This window comes from Emydura macquarii, unplaced genomic scaffold (assembly GCF_026122565.2).
Source record: "Emydura macquarii macquarii isolate MOO-44397 ecotype Brisbane River unplaced genomic scaffold, CSIRO-AGI_Emac_v2 contig_2938, whole genome shotgun sequence".
NCBI classification, from domain to species: domain Eukaryota; kingdom Metazoa; phylum Chordata; order Testudines; family Chelidae; genus Emydura; species Emydura macquarii.
The window spans coordinates 420,665-440,341 of record NW_027133075.1 but is presented as its reverse complement, the minus strand read 5'-3'; the positions used below and the strand labels follow the sequence as shown (position 1 = coordinate 440,341).

The 19,677-nt window shown below is 48.0% G+C and overlaps 1 protein-coding gene across 1 annotated transcript; it reads left to right on the top strand.

The window, feature by feature from the left end:
* The first annotated feature begins 3,840 nt into the window (after positions 1 to 3,840).
* On the top strand, positions 3,841 to 5,288 carry LOC137167576 (olfactory receptor 52P1-like). Its single transcript, XM_067569790.1, has one exon. It carries the CDS (start codon positions 3,866 to 3,868, stop codon positions 4,835 to 4,837), a length of 972 nt encoding a protein of 323 aa, XP_067425891.1. The 5' UTR covers positions 3,841 to 3,865; the 3' UTR covers positions 4,838 to 5,288.
* Positions 5,289 to 19,677: the final 14,389 nt, after the last annotated feature.

Sequence of the window (19,677 nt, the reverse complement as noted above, 5' to 3'; positions counted from 1 at the left end):
TTCCTCTCTCTGCTGCGTGCGATTCTGGTGAGTTGCCTGTTTCTGCAGTAATGTTAGTGCTCAGGGCTCGGGAAGGTTCCAGTCAAAAACAATCTGGGCAGGAATTCTCCAGCACAGAGACTTGAACTGTTTAGTGTTGTCAGAAACATGAAAAGATTTAAAATTGGATCTAAAGATTTATTGTAAATAGTTTAGACAAATATATTTTTAAAGATAATTTCCTTGTCTCTTACTGTGTCCTTCTATGTATCTCAGTATCTTCCCCTTTTTGGATTCTCTGGTTTTTCTCTGGTTTTTCAATTCAGCCATGTTAAGACGTGTAGCCACAGCCTCTACAGTGGGTGTCTGTGATACACGAGATTTCGCATCAAGAATGAGTCACACAGGGTTTTACAGACTGGCCAGATTCTGCTCTCACATTCTGCCTTCAATGTCTTATTCCAGATTGACACTGGCATCACTGACAGCAAAATCAGGGCCCCTGTGTTTTCAAATCCCCACCTTTCATGCCCAATCTCAGAGTGCCACATAAACTGGGGGTCTTCTTTCAGATTCTTACAGCACCCTAACAGAATAGCTTTCGCTGCTACAGGACCTAAAGCCAGGATCTTGACACCAGGGAGCCTAAAGTCCCACACTAAGGGTGAAATCTTGGTCCCATTTAGATTAATGTCAAAACTCTGATCAAGGCCAGGATTTCACCCTAAAGCCACATTTAGGGTCTTAAATAAAAGGGCTCATTTTCACCGGCCATGAGCCTCCAGTGACTTCAACTGGAGTCGTCCTGCGGCCTCTAAGGATGGGTGAGCTCATCTGGACCAGAGAAGAACTGACAGGAGCATTGATGAAATCTGAAACTCACAGCTTAGAGGTTCGAAACAACTAAGAGAACAAGTTTTTTCATGGAAGGCGTGTGCTCTGTCTGTTCCCCTGTGTCTCTGGTTCTACATGATATAGGAAGTACCATTATTCAGTAAAAATAAAAGCATTTTTCTAGCTTAGAGGAAACCAGGCAGTGTTGAAATCTCACTGGGGGTGATCCAGGCACAGACTGTGTGAGTGTCGGGAGGAGGTGGGGGGGTCGGGGGGCATGCAGTATCCAGATGGCAGTGGTGCAGAGTCCTGAAACAAGGTGAAATAGGGACTGGACATCCTGCCTAATTCACACACCAAAGAGCTGTAAATAGGCTTCCTGCAATCTCCCGGGGCAGGGGTGTGTCTCAGACTGTAATGTAATGTGTGCACACTGTAGTAGATTGTCTCTGACACCTTCCTCCATCCAGCCCATCCCTCCTCCTGTGACCAATCCCACAACAACTAAAGCTTTGTGTTGTTTTGAGGAAGTGTTACTTGCACTGGCTCCTTTTAGTCTCCAAGTCCTCTCTCCCCTCCCCTTGGGTCTGTCCCCATTTCCTTCCCTGCACACGCTGAGCTGCTGCTGGGGTTCCCTTCACCCCCGGACAGGCTGTGCAGGCAGTTTGTCCTCCATTCCCCCTTTCCCCGGTGCAGCCAGACACAGAGTTTAACCCAGGCTGTGTAGATATTTGTACAAGCTGTCACTGTGTGGTGTGTCCGGCTCCTGGCTTTGATCCTGGGTCAGTGGGATCACTGTGTGGCAGGGCTGGGGATTGTACAGGTTGGGAGAAGGCTGTACATGGACAGCCATGGGCAAGGAGTGGGGGGTACACAGACAGACGGACAGCACAGCCGAAATTCAATTTTTCTTTCTAATTGTTGGTCCCAGGCCAGTGCTGAGAGTTTCCTGGCCCTGAATGTGTCTGGACAGGTTTCTGCGCCTCTTTCCCTTTGCAAGCCATAGACTTTTTCCCCCTTGGGCTAAATTCAGCACTCTCATGAGTAAAAAAAAAAGCCTTCGGAAAGGCTCAGGTTGTGGGGCAGGGACTGTGGGGTACATGGACAGGCAGGCAGCACTGCTGAAATTGAATTTTTCTTTCTGCTTGTTTGTCCCAGGCCAGTGCTGGGAGTTTCCTGGCCCCAAGTGTGTCTGGGCAGGTCTCTGGGCATCTTTCCCTTGAGAAGTGATAGACTTTTTTGTCCTGGGGATAAATTCATAAGTCAAATAAAAATGCCTTCAGTACGGCTCAGGGACCAGTTTCCAGGTAAAATGCCTCCAGCTGACTCCTGTATGTGCTGCAGGGATATGTATGGCCATAAGGCACCACTGTGATCATCTAGTCTGACCTCCTGTATAGCACAAGCCAGAGACCTGCCCTCAAAGAATTCCTAGAGCAGAGCTTGTAAAGAAACCTTCAATCTTGGTTTAGAAATTCTCAATGATGGAGAATCTGTCTTGAGCCTTGGTAAATTACTCCAGTGGTTAATTACTCTCCATGTTTAAAAAGTGTACACAGTATTTGTCTATCTTCAACTCCCAGCCATTGAATGGTGTTAGACCTTTCTATGCTAGCCTGAAAAACCCATTATTCAATATTTGTTCCCTATCTGGGTAGTTGTAGACTGTTATCAAGTCACCCCTTAACTATCTGTGTGTATCAACTGAATCTTTAATTGTGGACACCAGAACTGGGGGTAAAACAACTTCTCTCCCCCTACTTGAGATTCCCCTGTTTATCATCCCAGGATCACATTAGCCCTTTTGGCCACAGGGTCACATAGGGAGCTCATGTTTACCTAATTACCCCTTCCTGCCCCCCAAATCTTGTTCAGAGTCACTGCTTCCCACGACAGTGTCCCCCATTGTGTAAGCATCGCCTACCTTCTTTGTTCTTAGAACACACATTGTTTGCTTTGACCCACTTTACCAACCAATCCAGATCGGTCTGAATCAGTGACCTGTCCTCTTCATTATTTAGGATCTCCCAATTTTTGTGGCATCTGCAAATGTTTTAAGTATTCGAGCATGAGAAGGGTAAACAACTGGGTTTCTGATGGGTGTTTCAGCTTAACAAGGCAGAATAACGAAACCACTGTACTTGCTTTGTCTCAGAGAAAGCTGGGTGCTTTCAAAAACGAGTCTCACCAAAAGAAACAGGGGAAGTAACAGAGCACTAAGTCCCAGTCTGGCATGACAGTGTCTGTTTCCATGGGGAAAACTTGGCTTCTTTGCAAAAGAGGAATTGCATCTTGGAGGAGATCAGTGATCCATCCAGTCCAGCGTCCTCTCTCTGACAACGACACACCACAGACTGCTGAAGAAGGTATTGGGGGGATAACCTGACCTTCATAAGGGTGTCACATTCACTCCTAACAACCAGGGATCGGTTTTTGCCCCGAAAAACAGGGATTTATAGGCTTTCCAAGATATTTATTTAGCTCTAGCTATTGTAATGGAACATTCTTACTTTCCATTTAAATGTCCTGAACCTCTGATTCTTTCTTATCTCCTGACCTCAACTTCATCTTGTGACAATGAGTTCCTCTGTCTAATTATGCACTCAGTGAAGAAAGTGTTCTCTTCACTGGACCTAGTGGCTCATTGGGAGCCAGAGACTGATATGCAGTAAACGAGACTGCCTATATTTTATTTTGGCTTCTTGATAACCAGTGTGGGGAATCAGAAGCATTGTTTGTAGCTGGTTGGGAAGTCTGACTTCAGTGTCACCCACCAGTGCTGGGAGAATCTGCTCTCCTTTTAAAGCCTGCCCTGACCTTGTTATTTTCAGGTGGCAACCCTAGGGACAGACAGGTCACACTCAGCCTAAATACTTTGGTGGTTTCTGCAAAGGTTGCCACCTCACTGCTCACCCCCCTTTCTAGATAGTTAGTAACAATAAAATATTTACCGGGCTATTTGCTCTGAATTGCATGACCCTCCTCTCTCTGCTTCTCTCCCTTCAGAGGCACCTTGAATATTACTGAGCCTGATCGGTGCTTCGACCATCTCATGACGGGTTTCAACCTCACCTCCTCCGATCCATCAACATTCATCCTAAACGGCATCCCGGGGCTGGAAGCTGCCCACATCTGGATTTCCATCCCTTTCTCTGTGTTCTACATCATCAGCCTGTTGGGAAATTTCATGGTTCTGTTTGTTGTCAGCAAAGAGCAGACCCTGCACAAGCCCATGTACCTGCTGCTCTGCATGTTGGCGCTCACAGACATTGGTGGGTCGACCTGTGTAGTGCCGAAGGCACTGTGCATATTTTGGTTAGGTTTCAAAAACATCACTGTGGACGGCTGCCTCACCCAGATGTTCTTTCTTTACTCAGTTGCTGGTACGCAATCAGCCATCCTCGTTATAATGGCCTTCGATCGCTACATCGCCATATGTGACCCTCTGAGATACGCCACCATCCTCACCAACGCACGAATCGCTAAGCTAGGGCTAGTGGGTTTGATACGAGCTGTTCTCTTGGCTCTGCCACTGCCCCTGCTACTGCGGAGGCTGCCATTCTGTGCCAACCGCATTATCCCCCACACCTACTGCGAGCCCAGCGCAGTGATGAAGATGTCATCTGGGGACACCAGAGTCATCCGTATGTACACCTTGGTGACATTATTAATGATCATTGGGTTAGACCAGACACTCATTGCCCTGTCTTATGGGCTGATCATCAGAGCCGTCCTCAGGATCTCCTCCAAAAAAGCCCACCAAAAAGCCCTCAACACTTGCACAGCCCACATCTGTGTGATGCTGATGTATTATATGCCCTTTCTCTTCTCTGCCCTGACACACAGGTTTGGTCAGGGCGTCACTGCCCATGTTCACATCCTCTTGGCCAACCTCAATCTCCTTGTTCCCCCCATGCTCAACCCTATCATTTATGGGGTCAAAACCAAAGAGATTCGTGATAAAGTGGGAACATACACCTGCAGAATGTGCTCGCCTGCGGCCACTGACTTTAAACCTGTGTGACAGGACGGGGAAAGGATGTCTCCTCATTAATTAAAGGTGCTTTGTCCCAGTGTGGTTGAGCTGAGCCTTGTGACAGTTCACAGTCTGAGAATATCCTCACGCTTATTGTCTTATCACTCCATCACCAAGCACTGCTCTCTCTGTTACTCAGTTCCATCTCTCCAACCATCACCTGATCTCTTTCAGTGTGACCCGTCATCCCCTATGCCACACTCCCGGTCACTCAGTTTTTCTGTGACTTGCACATCACCGGCGCCGATGATTTCTTATATGCTAACAGACCTATTTGCCATCAGTATGTTTGTGATTCTCACCATTTCTCACTCTCCTCCTTTTTTGACTCTTTTGCCCCTCTCTGCCATCACAAGGCCCCCAACTCTGCCCTCCACCAGGCCCCAATAATCCCTTCTAACCCTGAGCCTCCCCAAATCGGTCTCTCTTATTTCTGAACTAGCAATAAATTGGTTTGTTCTCTTTGAAAACATGAAATCTTCCACAATTATCTGTTAATTTTGGGACACACATTGCACACAGACTGGGATCAAAATAAACAAAAAGTCTATTCAATAGAAAAATCACAGATGCAAAGATGAAGGATGGAAGAACCCATGCACAGCTACAGACTGGGGACCGACGGGCTAGGCAGCAGTTAGTCAGAAAAGAACCTGGGGGTTACAGTGGACAAGAAGCTGGATATGAGTCAGCAGTGTGCCCTCATTGCCAGAAAGGCTAACGCCATATTGAGCTGCATTAGTAGGAGCATTGCCAGCAAATTGAGGGAAGTGAATATTCCCCTCTACTTGGCATTCGTGAGGCCCATTTGGTGTATTGCATCCAGTTTTGGGCCTCCCGCCATAGGAATATGTAGACAAATTGGAGAAAGGACAGAGGAGGGCAACAAAATAATTATGGGGCTGGAGTACGTGACTTATGGGGAGACGCTAAGGGAACTGGGCTTGTTAAGTCTGCAGAACAGAAGATTAAGGCAGGATTTGATAGTAGCCTAGAATTATCTGAAAGGGGGTCCCACGGGGCATGGAAGGAGGCTGTTCTCACTGGTGGCAGATGACAGAATTAGGAGCAATGGTCTCCAGTTGTAGTGCGGGAGGTCTAGGTTGGATATAAGGAAAAAGTTATTCACTAGGAGGGTGGTGAAGCACTGGAATGGGTTACCATGAGAGGTGATGGAACTTCTATCCTTAGAGGTCATTAAGGTCCGGCTTCACTGATCCCTGGCTGGTATGATTTAATTGGAATTGGTCCTGCTTTGAACAAAGGGTTGGACTAAACGACCTCCTGAGGTTTCTTCCAGCTCTAACCTTCTAGGATTCTATGCAATAATGAGGAAAGCAAAGATAGACAAGTTACACAGAAAATAAACAAAGATGCAGGAGCATTGCAACCCTTCCTTGGGCCCAGGCTCCAAGAAAGGACACAGCGCCTTCCTACAAGTTAATTTACATTTAAGTTTTGGCATTACTTCAGGAGTACGTCACTTCATCCAACTCAAAGGTGTTTGTGACAAATCAAATTCAACAAAATAAAGCAAACGCTGGAGGAAATTTAAGTTTAGCCTGGCACTGCCGCTGCGTAGCTCTGTCTGGGTGTTCAATGCTGCAACTATACACCGATCACAGACCGCTCTTTTGGACATGCTCTGTCTGCCCAGTAAACATACATGCCTTTGGTAGGGCACACTGGGAATTGTTCAGGGGATGGATGATCTCCAGGAGACAGACCCAGTGCTGTTTTACCACCCAACACGGGATACACAGCTATTCCCCTGATGCCCCTGTCGTCGTCTCCTACTCTAGATGTCGGAGAATGCACATGGTAGAGTAACCCCAGCAATGCACTGAATGTGGGAAAAGCTTCAGTCTGAGCTAACACCTTTAATGACCGTCAGCGATGTCACATGGGGCAGAGTCCAGTGAATTCTCTCCCTTTGCGGCATTCAGGGTTTCGCCCTGCCCTGGCAGATAGAGAGACTTCTGGCAGAGACTGACAAGGGTGACAATTGTTCTGAGCTGGGCTATTGTTGCTGGCATCTCTGTTTTTTCCATAAATAGAACAATTATTTTTCTGTGACAAAACCTAAGTAGGATGCAAAATAGCAGCAATTCTTCATGTCCTGAGTAAAGTCACAATTATGGCCTGTCCCCACTTCACCCTCTTTTAGTTATTAACACAGGCATATAGATACTTTCCTTCCTCCTTACGCTTTTATTCCAATCTGTAATGACCTTTCTATGAGCTTCAGGGGTCTTTTATAGCTAAGATAGCTGTACTGAGCTCTCTAATTAAATGGTCCATGCTCTTTCTTGACAGTTTACCCCTCCCTCCTCTGAGAGCATTTGGAGGTGTACATTGAAAAGGACACACTCCTTGATATTTTTCTCCGTGGTGGAAATAGCTGAAAACCCATTATCCGTCTGCTCCTCTGGACTCCCTGGGTATTGTTGTCCTAGCGGTTCTCTTCCTTGGCTTTTCTCCTCTATGTTTAATGTCTTGCTGTTATGTATTTTGGTTCATGGCCTCCATATTACTCCTCGTGGGGTTCAGGGCGACCTTCCCCTAGATTTACTATCATGTGGGTTTCAACCCATTCATTCTTCTCCCGTATACCCTATTGCAGGCCTTGATGAATCAACATGAGCCTGACCAGGAAGCCCCGTCTATATCTTAACCAAGGTCCCCTGAGGTAGGCTGGGACTTCATTCAGTGTCTCTCTTTCAAGTTGTAGTTGTGAAAGCTTGAAAGCTCTGCAGTTTGTGCCTCACTAGACTCACTGCCGTGTTCTCTGGCTCTTCTCAAAATCTGCCTACTTTGCTCAAAGTAGTGTAGTGCCAGTATCATGTCTGTTAGTATTGGGAGGGGGCATATAATGCTCTGAGCTGTAGCAATAATTGTTTCTAAGTCATTTCTCATCTTTAGGAAGGTACAGAAGGCATGTTTTAGACATGGAATGGGTTCATCATTGTTTCCATCTTAAAGGAGAGCCCTAATCCGTATGTTAATTCTTGTCATGGCTCTCTCCATCTCTCTTTCTTCTACATTCTCTGCAGGGTCCATTTTCCTTTCAAGCAGTTTAATTTCTCTCTGTATCCGTGTCCACATACTGCCCCATGCCTCCTTCTCAGGACTGTAGGAGACTGAAAAATTTCAAACCCTTTAAAAGACTCTCTCAAGGCCTGGATTATCTGACAGACTTGCCTGATTATGTCACACTTCACTTCTGGCAGTCCCCAAGAAGTAGAAGTGCCTTTGCTAGGCCATGGTCTTAGAAAGTTAGGTGGGTGGGTTCGCCGTTTAGAGACACTCGGGAATCCTGCACTTGAGCACACTTATAAAGGAGTCCCTGACCATGTGGTCACTAGAATCTGTCTCCATTTTCATTTCCACTCTAAGAAGCACAGACTGCCCTTGTTTACTCATGGAGGCAGGGTATGGAAGTTGTGCTACTTTTGTCAAGACTGGGTGCATTGGCTGTCAGGGAGACCATCTAAGAAAACTTTCTGCATGTTCGTTGCCAAGGTGAAGTGATTCCATTGTGTGGGCAACCTCTGGCTAAGTAGCATGGCCCCAGTGTGCCAGGCCCAGTCTCCTGAGAGCTACTGTCGAGGAAAAATCACTCTGCTATACTTTAGAGTTGGATCGAGTGCAGCTTTAATTGTGACACACACACATATACAAAGTACTTTAGCTAAAGGGAAGCCCAGGCAGCATGTCTAGATGCTGGACACTGGCACTTCACCTGGCTACCATAAACAAATGGCTTATATAGGGGTTGCTTAAGTTCAGTTACATGTTGATCACATAGTGGAGTTTGATTAACAGTTTATACTTAACAGGATACACAGTCACAATGCACAGTGGGGCACACCAGACGCCCTCCCAGGAACGCCCAATGAGTCACTCGATTATACAATGTGGTTTTCAGGGATCCTGGCTAACACCTGAAGATGGGGGGTTACACAATACCTGTTCAAAAATGCTAATTTGTATGGAGTGAGTTTCTATGGGGCTGGTAAGACAAAGGGGGGCAGGTACTGGTACTTATCGAAACAGGTGAAGTCTGTTCACAGACTTCAAAAGGCTTAAGGCTCATAGTAGAGAACTTGCATTTGGGGTGTGGTTCCGAGTCCTCTTGTGGGATTTTAGCATCTTTATCATAATTTCAGTTGAGGCGTTCTGTTAATAGTTTAGTCTGGGGCTTCTATTTCAGTCTCAGTTTACATCTTCAGGCCAGGCCTTTTATGACCAATTTCAGGCTCGGCATTCTATTAATCAATTTTAAGATTAATTCTTTGGCTCCACACTACCAATGAACTGTTGTCCTAGAAAATCAGAGGATGATCCATTTCTGGCTTGTCCCTGCCCTCTTCTCACCTTAACCACCAGGCACAGGGAGTGGGGCTTGCACCTAGAGACCTATCGCAGCCTGATCTGCCTTCTGGGGTGTGCCATGTTTTAGCTTCTGAGCATGCACAAGCACTTGGCACCCCTAGGACAGGCTACTCCAGACAGCATGTTGTATTTCTCCTTCACACGTCGGCAGGACTGCCTCATTTCCTTTCCCTTTGTCCCTCGTCCTGGTGGAGCCCAGGGTTTGCATTGCTGTGGGTAGGTCTGTTCCCATGGGAATGCCACAGCTGTTCCTGCAGATGCTCCTCTCCGCACAGCCTCAGCAAGTCCAGACCTAGGGCCTATGAAATGTGTTTTATTACGGTGGATTTTTGGATTTATTATTTTCTGATTTCATTTTTTCTAGTTAAATAAAATTAATTCCATTTTTATGGGTTTTTTAGTCAAAATTGTTTGATCCATTAACCATTTCAACAGTTTTACTGTAAATATATACAAATTTTCAGGATTGGTTTGCCATGGGAAACACTGATTTCAACAACAACAAAAATCCTACAATTTAAACAAAACATCCTGCAGATAAACAGTCTATGGTGAAAGGAACCATTTAAATCCCATTTCTAAGAAGCACTCGATCGTGTTACCAAACAGACATCGCAGAACTGTAACAAAGTGCAAAGAAGGAAGAGCCTATTCCAGTGTCAATGTAACTGGTTCATATTTGAATTAAAAAATAAAAAAAACGCACTAAAGATAAAATCATTCTTCCTTGCAGCTGTGGTTGTTGCTATTTTAAATTACACTCTGCACCTTCAAGGTTCCTGTCTTCTGAAGGAATGCTGAAAGGCAGGAGTGGGCAATTTCCTAATGTAGACCTGGCCCACAAATCCCTATGGAACTTGCAACCCTCTTCCTCCTCACACTGTCAGGCTGCGGCTGTGGGTGGTCTGGCCTAGTGGCTGGAGCCAGAGTGAGGCAGGGCCAAGAACCAACACCAACAGTCAGAGCTGGGGTCAAGATCCAGAGCCAAGGTTCAAAGCCAGAGTAAACTGGGGTGAAACAGGGAATCAGGTTAGCGTAAGACCTGTGGGCTCGGCAGAACAAGCCTGGAGCTGGGCTAGAGACGATGCTCTACATGTCAGACCATCCACATGGGAGAGTCACCCCAGAAATGCACAGAATGCGGGAAAAGGTTTTGTGGGGGATCACACCTTTAATGGCCATCAGAGACTGCATGTGGGGCAGAGCCCTGCCATCTCTTTTTGGGCAGTCAGGGTTTTATCCTGCCATGGCAGACTCAATGGTTCATCAGGACTGTAGCGGGGTGCCACTCACCTCCCATGAGTGCCCCTGGTCTGGGTGTGTGTTTGCATCTCTCTGTCTGCAGTGACCCCTGTCGGTGGCCTTTCAGGCAGGTTTGGTGACACACACACAGGCCCTGGGTATCCGACCCAATCAGACCCCTTGTGGGGCATAAGTCCAAGAGAGCCTGTCTCAGTGACCTCAGTAGTATCCTTTCAAAGCCACTTTCTCTCTAGGTTATGGACCGTGTCGCCTTTGACCCCAGCTGAGTCATAGAATCATAGAATCATAGAATATTAGAGTTGGAAGGGACCTCAGGAGGTCATCTAGTCCAACCCCCTGCTCAAAGCAGGACTAAGCTCAGCTATATCATCCCAACCAGGGCTTTGTGAAGCCTCAGCTTAAAAACCTCTAAGGATGGAGATTCCACCACCTCCCTAGGTAACCCATTCCAGTGCTTCACCACCCTCCTGGTAAAAAACTTTTTCCTAATGTCCAACCTAGACCTCCTGCCCTGCAACTTGAGACCATTGCTCCTTGTTCTGTCATCTGCCACCACCGAGAACAGCCTAGCCCCATTCTCCCTGGAACCCCCTTTCAGGTAGTTAAAGGCCACTATCAAATCCCCCCTCATTCTTCTCTTTTGCAGACTAAACAAGCCCAGTTCCCTCAGCCTCTCCTCATAAGTCCTGTGCTCCAGCCCCCTCATCATTTTGGTTGCCCTCCGCTGCACTCTCTCCAACTTGTCCACATCTTTTTTGTAGTGGGGGGCCCAAAACTGGACACAAGATTCTAAATGCGGCCTCACCAATGCCGAATAGAGGGGAATAATCACTTCCCGTGACCTGCTGGCAATGCCCCTCCTAATGCAGCCCAATATGCCATTAGCCTTCTTGACAACCAGGGCACACTGTTGACTCATATCCAGCTTTTTATCCACCGTTACCCCCAGGTCCTTTTCTGCAGAGCTGCTGCCCAGCTCGTCGGTCCCCAGTCTATAGCTGTGCATGGGATTCTTCCTTCCTAAGTGGAAGACTCTGCACTTGTCCTTGTTGAACCTCATTAGGTTTCTTTTGGCCCAATCCTCCAGTTTGTTTAGGTCACTCTGTATCCTATCCCTACCCTCCAGGGTATCTACCACTCCCCCCAGCTTAGTGTCGTCCGCAAACTTGCTGAGGGTACAATCTACCCCATCCTCCAGATCATTAATAAAGATGTTGAACAAAACCGGCCCCAGGACCGACCCCTGGGGAGCTCCGCTTGTGACCGGTTGCCAGCTAGACATGGAGCCATTGATTACTACTCGTTGAGCCCTATGCTCTAGCCAGTTCTCTATCCATTTTATAGTCCATTCATCCAACCCATACTTCTTTAACTTGCTGATAAGAAGACTGTGTGAGACAGTTTCAAAAGCTTTGCTAAAGTCAAGGTATATCACATCCACCGCCTTCCCTACATCCACAGAGCCAGTCACCTCATCATAGAAAGCAATCAGGTTGGTCAGGCATGACTTTCCCTTAGTGAATCTGTGTTGACTGCTCCTGATCACCTTCCTCTCCTCCAAGTGCCTTAAAATGGATTCCTTAAGGACCTGCTCCATGATTTTTCCAGGGATTGAGGTGAGGCTGACCGGTCTGTAGTTCCCTGGATCCTCTTTCCTCCCTTTTTTGAAGATGGGCACTATATTTGCTTTTTTCCAGTCCTCAGGGACCTCCCCCTGTTGCCACGAACTTTCAAAGATAATAGCCAATGGCTCTGAAATCACCTCAGCCAACTCCCTCAGCACCCTCAGGTGCATTGCATCCGGCCCCATGGACTTGTGAATGTCCAATCCTTCTAAATAGTCTTGGCCCTGTTCCTTCAGCACTGCGGGATGTTCGCCTCCTTCCCATTCTGTGCCACCCAATGCAGTAGTCTGGGAGCTGATCTTGTCTGTGAAGACAGAGGAAAAAAAGTTATTGAGTACCTCAGCTTTCTCCACAGCCTCCATCACTAGGATGCCTCCCTCATTTTCTAAGGGGCCCACACTTTCTCTAATCTTCCTCTTGTTGGCAACATGCCCGTAGAAACCCTTCTTGTTCCCCTTCACGTCCCTTGCTAGCTGCAACTCCAATTGTGCTTTGGCCTTCCTGATTTCATTCCTGCACGTTCGAGCAGTGTTTATATAATCCTCCCTAGTCATCTGACCAAGTTTCCACTTCTTGTAAGCTTCTTTTTTGTGTTTAAGTTCGCCAAGGACATCTTTGTTAAGCCAAGCTGGACGCCTACCATATTTGCTATTCCTTCTGCACATCGGGATGGTTTGCTCTTGTGCCCTCAATAAGGTCTCTTTAAAATACAGCCAGCTCTCTTGGGTTCCTTTCCCCCTCATATTAGCCTCCCAGGGAATCCTGCCCATCAGTTCCCTGAGGGAGTCAAAGTCCGCTTTTCTGAAGTCCATGGTCCGTATCCTGCTGCTCTCCTTTCTTCCTTTTGTCAGGATCCTGAACTCGACCATCTCAAGGTCACTGCTGCCTAGGTTGCCACCCACTTGTACTTCCCCTACCAAATCTTCCCTGTTTGTGAGCAGCAGGTCAAGAAAAGCACGGCCCCTAGTTGGTTGCTCCAGCACTTGCACCAGGAAATTGTCTGCAACACTCTCCAAAAACTTCCTGGATTGTTTGTGCTCTGTGGTCCTTCACTTCATTCGATCCCCTTCTAGGTTGTGTCAAAATTCTGTAATTGCTGACCCTCTTTGGGGTCTTCAGTCCCCTCTCCGAGCCTGGTCCAACTCCCTCCTCCTGAGTAAGCCACTCCCTGTGGCCAGTGTGAGGACCCATGTCCTCCCACTACAGCAGTTCCCTGCCCAGAGACCCTACGATTAGCAGCTTCCTGTTGCATCCATTTTGACTGCTCACTATTCTCCTATGATTCCTGGGCCACTTCCCAACGGGCCCCAGCACCTTCAGCTTCACCCTTACCTCAGGGCAGCCAAGTACCAAGTCCCAGCAGCCAGCCAAGAGCTCATTCCTGCTCCCCTAGTCTCTGCCAACAGCTGCTCTGTACCTGCTTCTGGAGTGCCTTTGTCCAGCCAGGAGTACCAGACTTGCTCCTCTGCCTCCATGCAGGAACTGACTCTGTTCAACTACTGCAGCTCCTTTTAGTGGAGCCTTCTGTATTCTGATTAGCTGCTACCTACAGCCTCTCCCCGATTGGTTGTTTTACCCACTGCTACTCTAGGCAGCCTGGAGGACTCACCTCTACTGCACTTTCCAGGGCAGGGTGTGGTAGGATCATGAGGCCTCCAAAGTGGGCTTTGAGGCATGGTACACCCCGACACAAGGAGAGACTTCAGAGACTGACAAGGGTGACAATTGGATCTGAGCTGGGCTATTGCTGCTGGTACCTCTGTTTGGAAGTGTAGAACGGCTTTTCCTTAAAGATTACAGTTATTCATCTGTGACAAAACCTAAGAAGGATCCAGAATAGCAGCGATTCTTCATGTTCTCATTTAAGTCACAATTATGACGTGTCCCTACTTCACCGCCCTTGTGCTCTCCTTCGGTGTCTGATAGTGAATTTTAGGTGGGGTAAGTAGACAGGTGCCTCCCAGTCTGGCAGTGTGTGGGGACAGGGGCGTTGAGTGAGTCCGGCACACAGGCTGGGTCGTCACTGATATACCACAGTGCCGCAGATGTGTAGTGTTGATATGAACCATCCCTGCGCTAGCCCCCACCCTGGCCACGCTGGCCACCACTTCATGGACTCACACTTGGGATCCCAGGTGCCCGTTAGTGAGCTGAGAGTGGAGACTGAACCCCACGTGCAGCTACCAAAGGGGCTTCTCCTGATCCCCCCGGTGACCGGGCAGCCCTGGTATGAGACCAGCACTCTCCAGGCACTATGGGCCCGGCTCCGGTGCAGAGGGGTGGTGTCTGGCACTGAGTGGGGCGGTGGTGTAAAGGCTGGTGCCATGTGTAGCCGCAGGGGGTGACATCCCACCAGATTGGTTCCCGCCACTGTGGAGCTGCTTTCCCACCCCGGCCAGGCAGCTCGCTGGGTTGAGAGGGTGCTGTGTTGGGGGGATGTGTGTCAGGGGGATGTGCCTGTGGCAACAACTCACCCCAGCTGCTCTTCAGCCATGGTGAGCTACGCCTCAGACTGCCCGAGTCTGCCTCAGTCAGGGCAGCTGGGCAGCCATGTTTTCCTGGCCAGCGACCAAGGCTTAACACTGGGGCTGGGTTGAAGCTCTCCCCACGGTGCTACGCAGGGCAGCTCACCCCCTATCTTCCCCATCCCTGGAGTGTCTCTTCTGAGCTGCCTGAGCCACGGGCTCTGTGACCTGCTGTAGAACTCAGACTATCCGCTGTCAAGTTTTGTGCCCCGGATGTTATGCCCCCGAGAGTGTGATGTTGTGGGAAATGCTCCAGTTCCATAACTTTACTGCTTCCACGCAGAGGCAGGGCAGCCTGGCTGCTCCCTGCCAATGTATGTAATACATCCGTGCTGTGTTGTCTGTCAAGACTCTTGTGCGAGTTCCCTTCATCAGTGGGAGGAAATGGGGGCAGGCGTTCCTGACCGCCCTGAGTTCGGGGTGGTTGATGTGGAGAGACACCTCCGTGGATGACCATTTGCCCTGGGTTGTAAGGTTGTTTAGGTGTACACCCAGCCTAGGAGGGATGTGTCGGTGATGAGAGTAACATCAGGGAAGTTTGTGAAAAGAGGTTTCCCTTGCAAACATTTGCTGCATTTTTGCAGCAGTGAACGGAATTATTGACCTTGTGGGTAGTGACAGAGGTGTGTCTAGTCTCTCTGTTTGGTCTGTAGAGCGAGATAAACCACATCTGTAGGCACCGCTTTAGAGATCAGTACAGGTGTCAGAAGTATTAATTTTCAGTTCAAAACCAGCACAAATGGAAGCAGCTAAAATAAAACTTCACAAACATTTTAGGAAACATCACCCCAGACAATGAGACATTCATTCAGTAGAATATTCACCAGTGCTATCTTATCAGTGGGAGGGGTGTGTTTGTTTCCTCGCAGTGCGAAGTAATGAAATTGGGTTGAAGTGTAGAGAGGAAGAGACAGAAATCATCTTACACAGGAAGCTGGGAGCGATACTTGGTTTTGACTGCAGTGAATGCCGAGAAGCCTGACAGGCATAGGTAGGAGAGTGAAAAAGGAAGGCGCGCTCTAATAGCCCAGTGTGTTAAGTCATGAAACTCAGATCCCACCGATAATCCAAAGTCTGCGACTGGCATTTGTAAAAATGTGTGCTGCGCTTTGTTGCTTGACAGGTCAATAAGGCTTTCGTCTTCAGTTGATGACAGCATCTCTGTGCGGTTCGGCTCGAAAGTAAACAGGTTCCTGGTCCATTGATTGCATTTGTCATTGCCCACTTCAGGAAAGTATTCACAAAAGCGCCCCTGCAGAACCCCTAAATGCTTGTCAGTTACGTCCTGAACAGTGTCAACTGACAGATCACTGCGCGGTCGCACGTCATCCAGTGTTGAAAAGATGAAGACCACAGTTCATGTTGCTAATGGTCGTTAGCAATGAAAACATTCACATCTCACCTCTAAAGTGACACATTTAGTGAATTCAGTCACTCTCCACTTGTAAAGAGTGTCAGTGATGCTCACTGGATATCCTTGTTGTCATATCTGGCTGCCATATTCATGTTATCGGCAAGAAAAATATGGACGGCTTCATGCAGTTCACATTGTCTTGTCAGCACCTTGTCCCTAGACAGCCAAGGAACTTCTGCATGTAACAACAACTGTGTAAAGTTTGCTCCCAACTCCTCACATAAAATGGTAAAAACCCTTGAATTAACCAGGCGCAACTTTATAAAGTTTGTCTTTTTTACTGCAGCTGACAGAACATGGCCCAGCTCCTCTGGCATCGTCTTAGCTGCCAATGCCAGTCCGTGGATCATACAATGATCCCAGGTTGCTGTAGGGGGCCACTTCCTGCAGCCTCGTTACAAGCCAGCTATGCCATCCTGTCACGGACCCTGCTCCATTGCTGCAAATTCCAAACCAACGTCCCCAGTCAAGGTCTGTGTCTCGAACAAAATTATTTAATCGTTTCAAAAGCTCTTCCCCAGTTGCTCATGTTGGAAGTGGACAGCAAATGGGAAATGTCTCATTTAATTCTATGGCTGTAGCAAAGCGAATACACACAAGTATCTGTGCAGCATTTGATGTATCTGTGAACTCATCCATCTGAATGGAATAAGATGGGCTCTGACCAACACTTTCTAGGAGCTGCTCTTTTACATCAATGGGTCTCTCTGCAGTGCGGCATGACACTGTGTGGTTAGACACAGCTAGCTGTCTAGCTGTCATGCTGCTTTCTCTCCTTCACCTTACGCAGAACCTGTGCTCCCCAAAGTGACACATTTCTGCTTTTATCATTGATGTGATGGTTTCACAATTTACACATCACTAAAATCCAACCCATCAGTCTGTTTCGGTCCCTAATGGAAGCGTAGGGATGATCCCGATGTTGTGAGCGTCTGCATTGCCCTGGTGGGATCCGACAGTGAAAGGATCTGAGTCCTCGCTCCAGCTCCCTTTACCCGGAGGCCGGCCTGGCCTCGAGAGCTCCCCTTCCTCTCTCCTCTGTGGCAGAGTCTTTGTAACCCCGACAAGGGGACCCCAAGATTCTTGGGATGCTCGACACCCACCATCATCGTGCTCACTCAGGACAGGGGCTAGGGTAGCTCTCTCATCACTGGCTACGTCCCTGACCTGCTTCTCACTACATTAAGTTTAAACCTGCTACAACTTGTTAAACAGAAGCTGTAAGAAAAATAAGGAAAAAATGGGGAAGGTTAAAGGAAAGAAAGAGCCCTGCCCTTTGGGCCCCAGAAACCCCTAACCAACAGTTTCTGGGACTAAGAAAACTTCACAGTCTGTCCCATACACATCCCCCCGGGCCCTGTCTGTCCTGCGCTGATGCCACGAAGAAGACGCCTTTCTGGTGGTGGCCACACACCCTCATGGTCCAGCCGGGTCACTGTACATGTGAGAAAGAAGTTCAGCCTTGTAGTTGCTTCCTTTGTCTTTGTTTTTGTCTGTCTGAAAGTGAAGCGTCAGTTCATCAAACTGAGCAAGAACCCTGCTCACACAGGGACCGATGGAAAGCCACCTAGAGTCAGAAAGCTGCAGTACGGTCAGTGGCTTCTTCCCCCCAGCATCGGCCCCCATATGGGTCACGTCTCCGCCCCCCACCCAAGGCCAGCCTTCAAGACCTACTTGTCTGGAAACCTCTCCTTGCACTGCCCAGTGTCCCGCCTTGTTCTCTCATGGGACCATGATGCTTGTAGGCTGGTTACTGGTGCACGACCGTGAGCTATAACAGCACAGTGTTAAAGCCCCAATTTTACAAGGCAGAAGAGGACAGACCCCTTTATTGGTCTAGATGATACCCAAAATGTCACAGATTATGTCACTTTGCAGCAGCTAAGCGAGGTCCTGTCTGGGAAACACTGAATCCCCATGATGACAGAGGGCCCGAGGAAAACACATGGGTTCAGAGACTCTAAGGTCAGAAGGGACCAATATGATCATCTAGTCTGACATTATGAACAATGCAGGCCACAGAACCTCCCCCATCCACTCCTGTAATAGACCCTGAGCTATTACTGAGTTATTAAAGTTCTCTAAAATCATGCTTTAATGACTTTAAGGTACAGATAATTCACCAGCAAGGGAGACATGCCCCATGATACAGAGGAAGGTGGAAAAAAACCTAGAGCTTTTGCCAAAACTCTTCAGAAAATACAGGTAACTTGTACTAGATAAGGGAAATTAACCAGTAGAGAGGTGGAAGCCTGAGGCTGTGTCTTTCTTTATTTTCTGTGTAACTCGTCTATGTTTGCTTTCCTCATTATTTCATAGAATCCTAGAAGATAAGGGTTGGCAGGGACTTCAGGAGGTCATTTAGGCAAACCCTTTGCTCAAAGCAGGACCAATCCCAATTAAATCATAGCAGCCAGGGCTTTGTGAATCCCGGCCTTAAAAACATCTAAGGATGGAGGTCCCACCACCTCCCTCAGTAACCCATTCCAGTGCTTCACCACCCTCCTAGTGAAAAACTTTTTCCTAATAACCATCCTAGACCTCCTGCACTGCAACTTGAGACCGTTGCTCCTAGTTCTGTCATCTGCCACCACTGAGAACAGCCTAGCTCCATCCTCCCTGGAACCCCCATTCAGGTAATTCTAGGCTGCTATCAAATCCTCCCTCATTCTTCTCTTCTGCAGACTAAACAAGCCCAGTTTCCTCAGTCTCTTCTCGTAAGTCTCGTGCTCCGGCCCCAAAATCCTCCATCTTGGCGGCGGGTGAGCCTAGGTGACCCTTATGGTTCCTTCTAACCCTGTGATACTATGATGTAAAATCCTAGTGTAGACCTGGTCTTAGTCAAATGCAAGGGTACAATACAAGGGTAACTGGGTGAAATTTAATGGCCTGGGTTGTACAGAGGGTCAAAATAGATGATGAAATGGTCCCTTCTGGACTTGAACCCCATGGGTCTATCTGTAACGAAAGTAGACCAGGCACTCACATTTACTCTTTCTCATAATGCACAAACAAGGGAACATTCAATGAAACTGAAAGTCTGAAAATCTAAAAATGATAAAGGAAAATTTTCTCCATAACACGTATTTGGCCTGTGGAACTCCTGGCCACAGCTATTGTTAAGGCAAAGAGCTCAGCTGAACGGGATTCCAACATGCTGTGGCCATTGCAGGCAGCGCTGGTGGCACCCGTTAGTGAAGGCTGTCTGACACTGACACTGACCAGACCGCATTGTCAGTGGCAGACAAGTTTGCCAGAACCGTTTGGCCTGGAGACTCCCATGCCGGGCGTCTGCTTCTGGCTGAGTGATTATGTGAAAGTGTCAGGCAGAAAAGAGTGAGGTAAGATCCCCTCCATTCCAGCCCCGTTACAGCCAGACCCTCGAAGTGCCAGGGGAGGAGGTGACTGTGCATTAGCTCACAGCTGACTCCTGAGCTCTTTACTCAGTTGCTGCCCCCAGGGGCATCAGCCGGGGGGCACAGCAAACTAGACAGTAGCGAAGAGGGGCACTGTGGCCAGTGATACTGGAGTATACTCATCATCTGTGGAAAGGGCAGGGATGTTTACTGGCTGTGTGGAGCACAAAGAACCACAGACTTGTTCTCT

Coding starts and splice junctions, on each gene's coding strand:
- LOC137167576 (XM_067569790.1), top strand. CDS start 3,866: ATGACGGGTTTCAACCTCACCTCCTCCGATCCATCAACATTCATCCTA.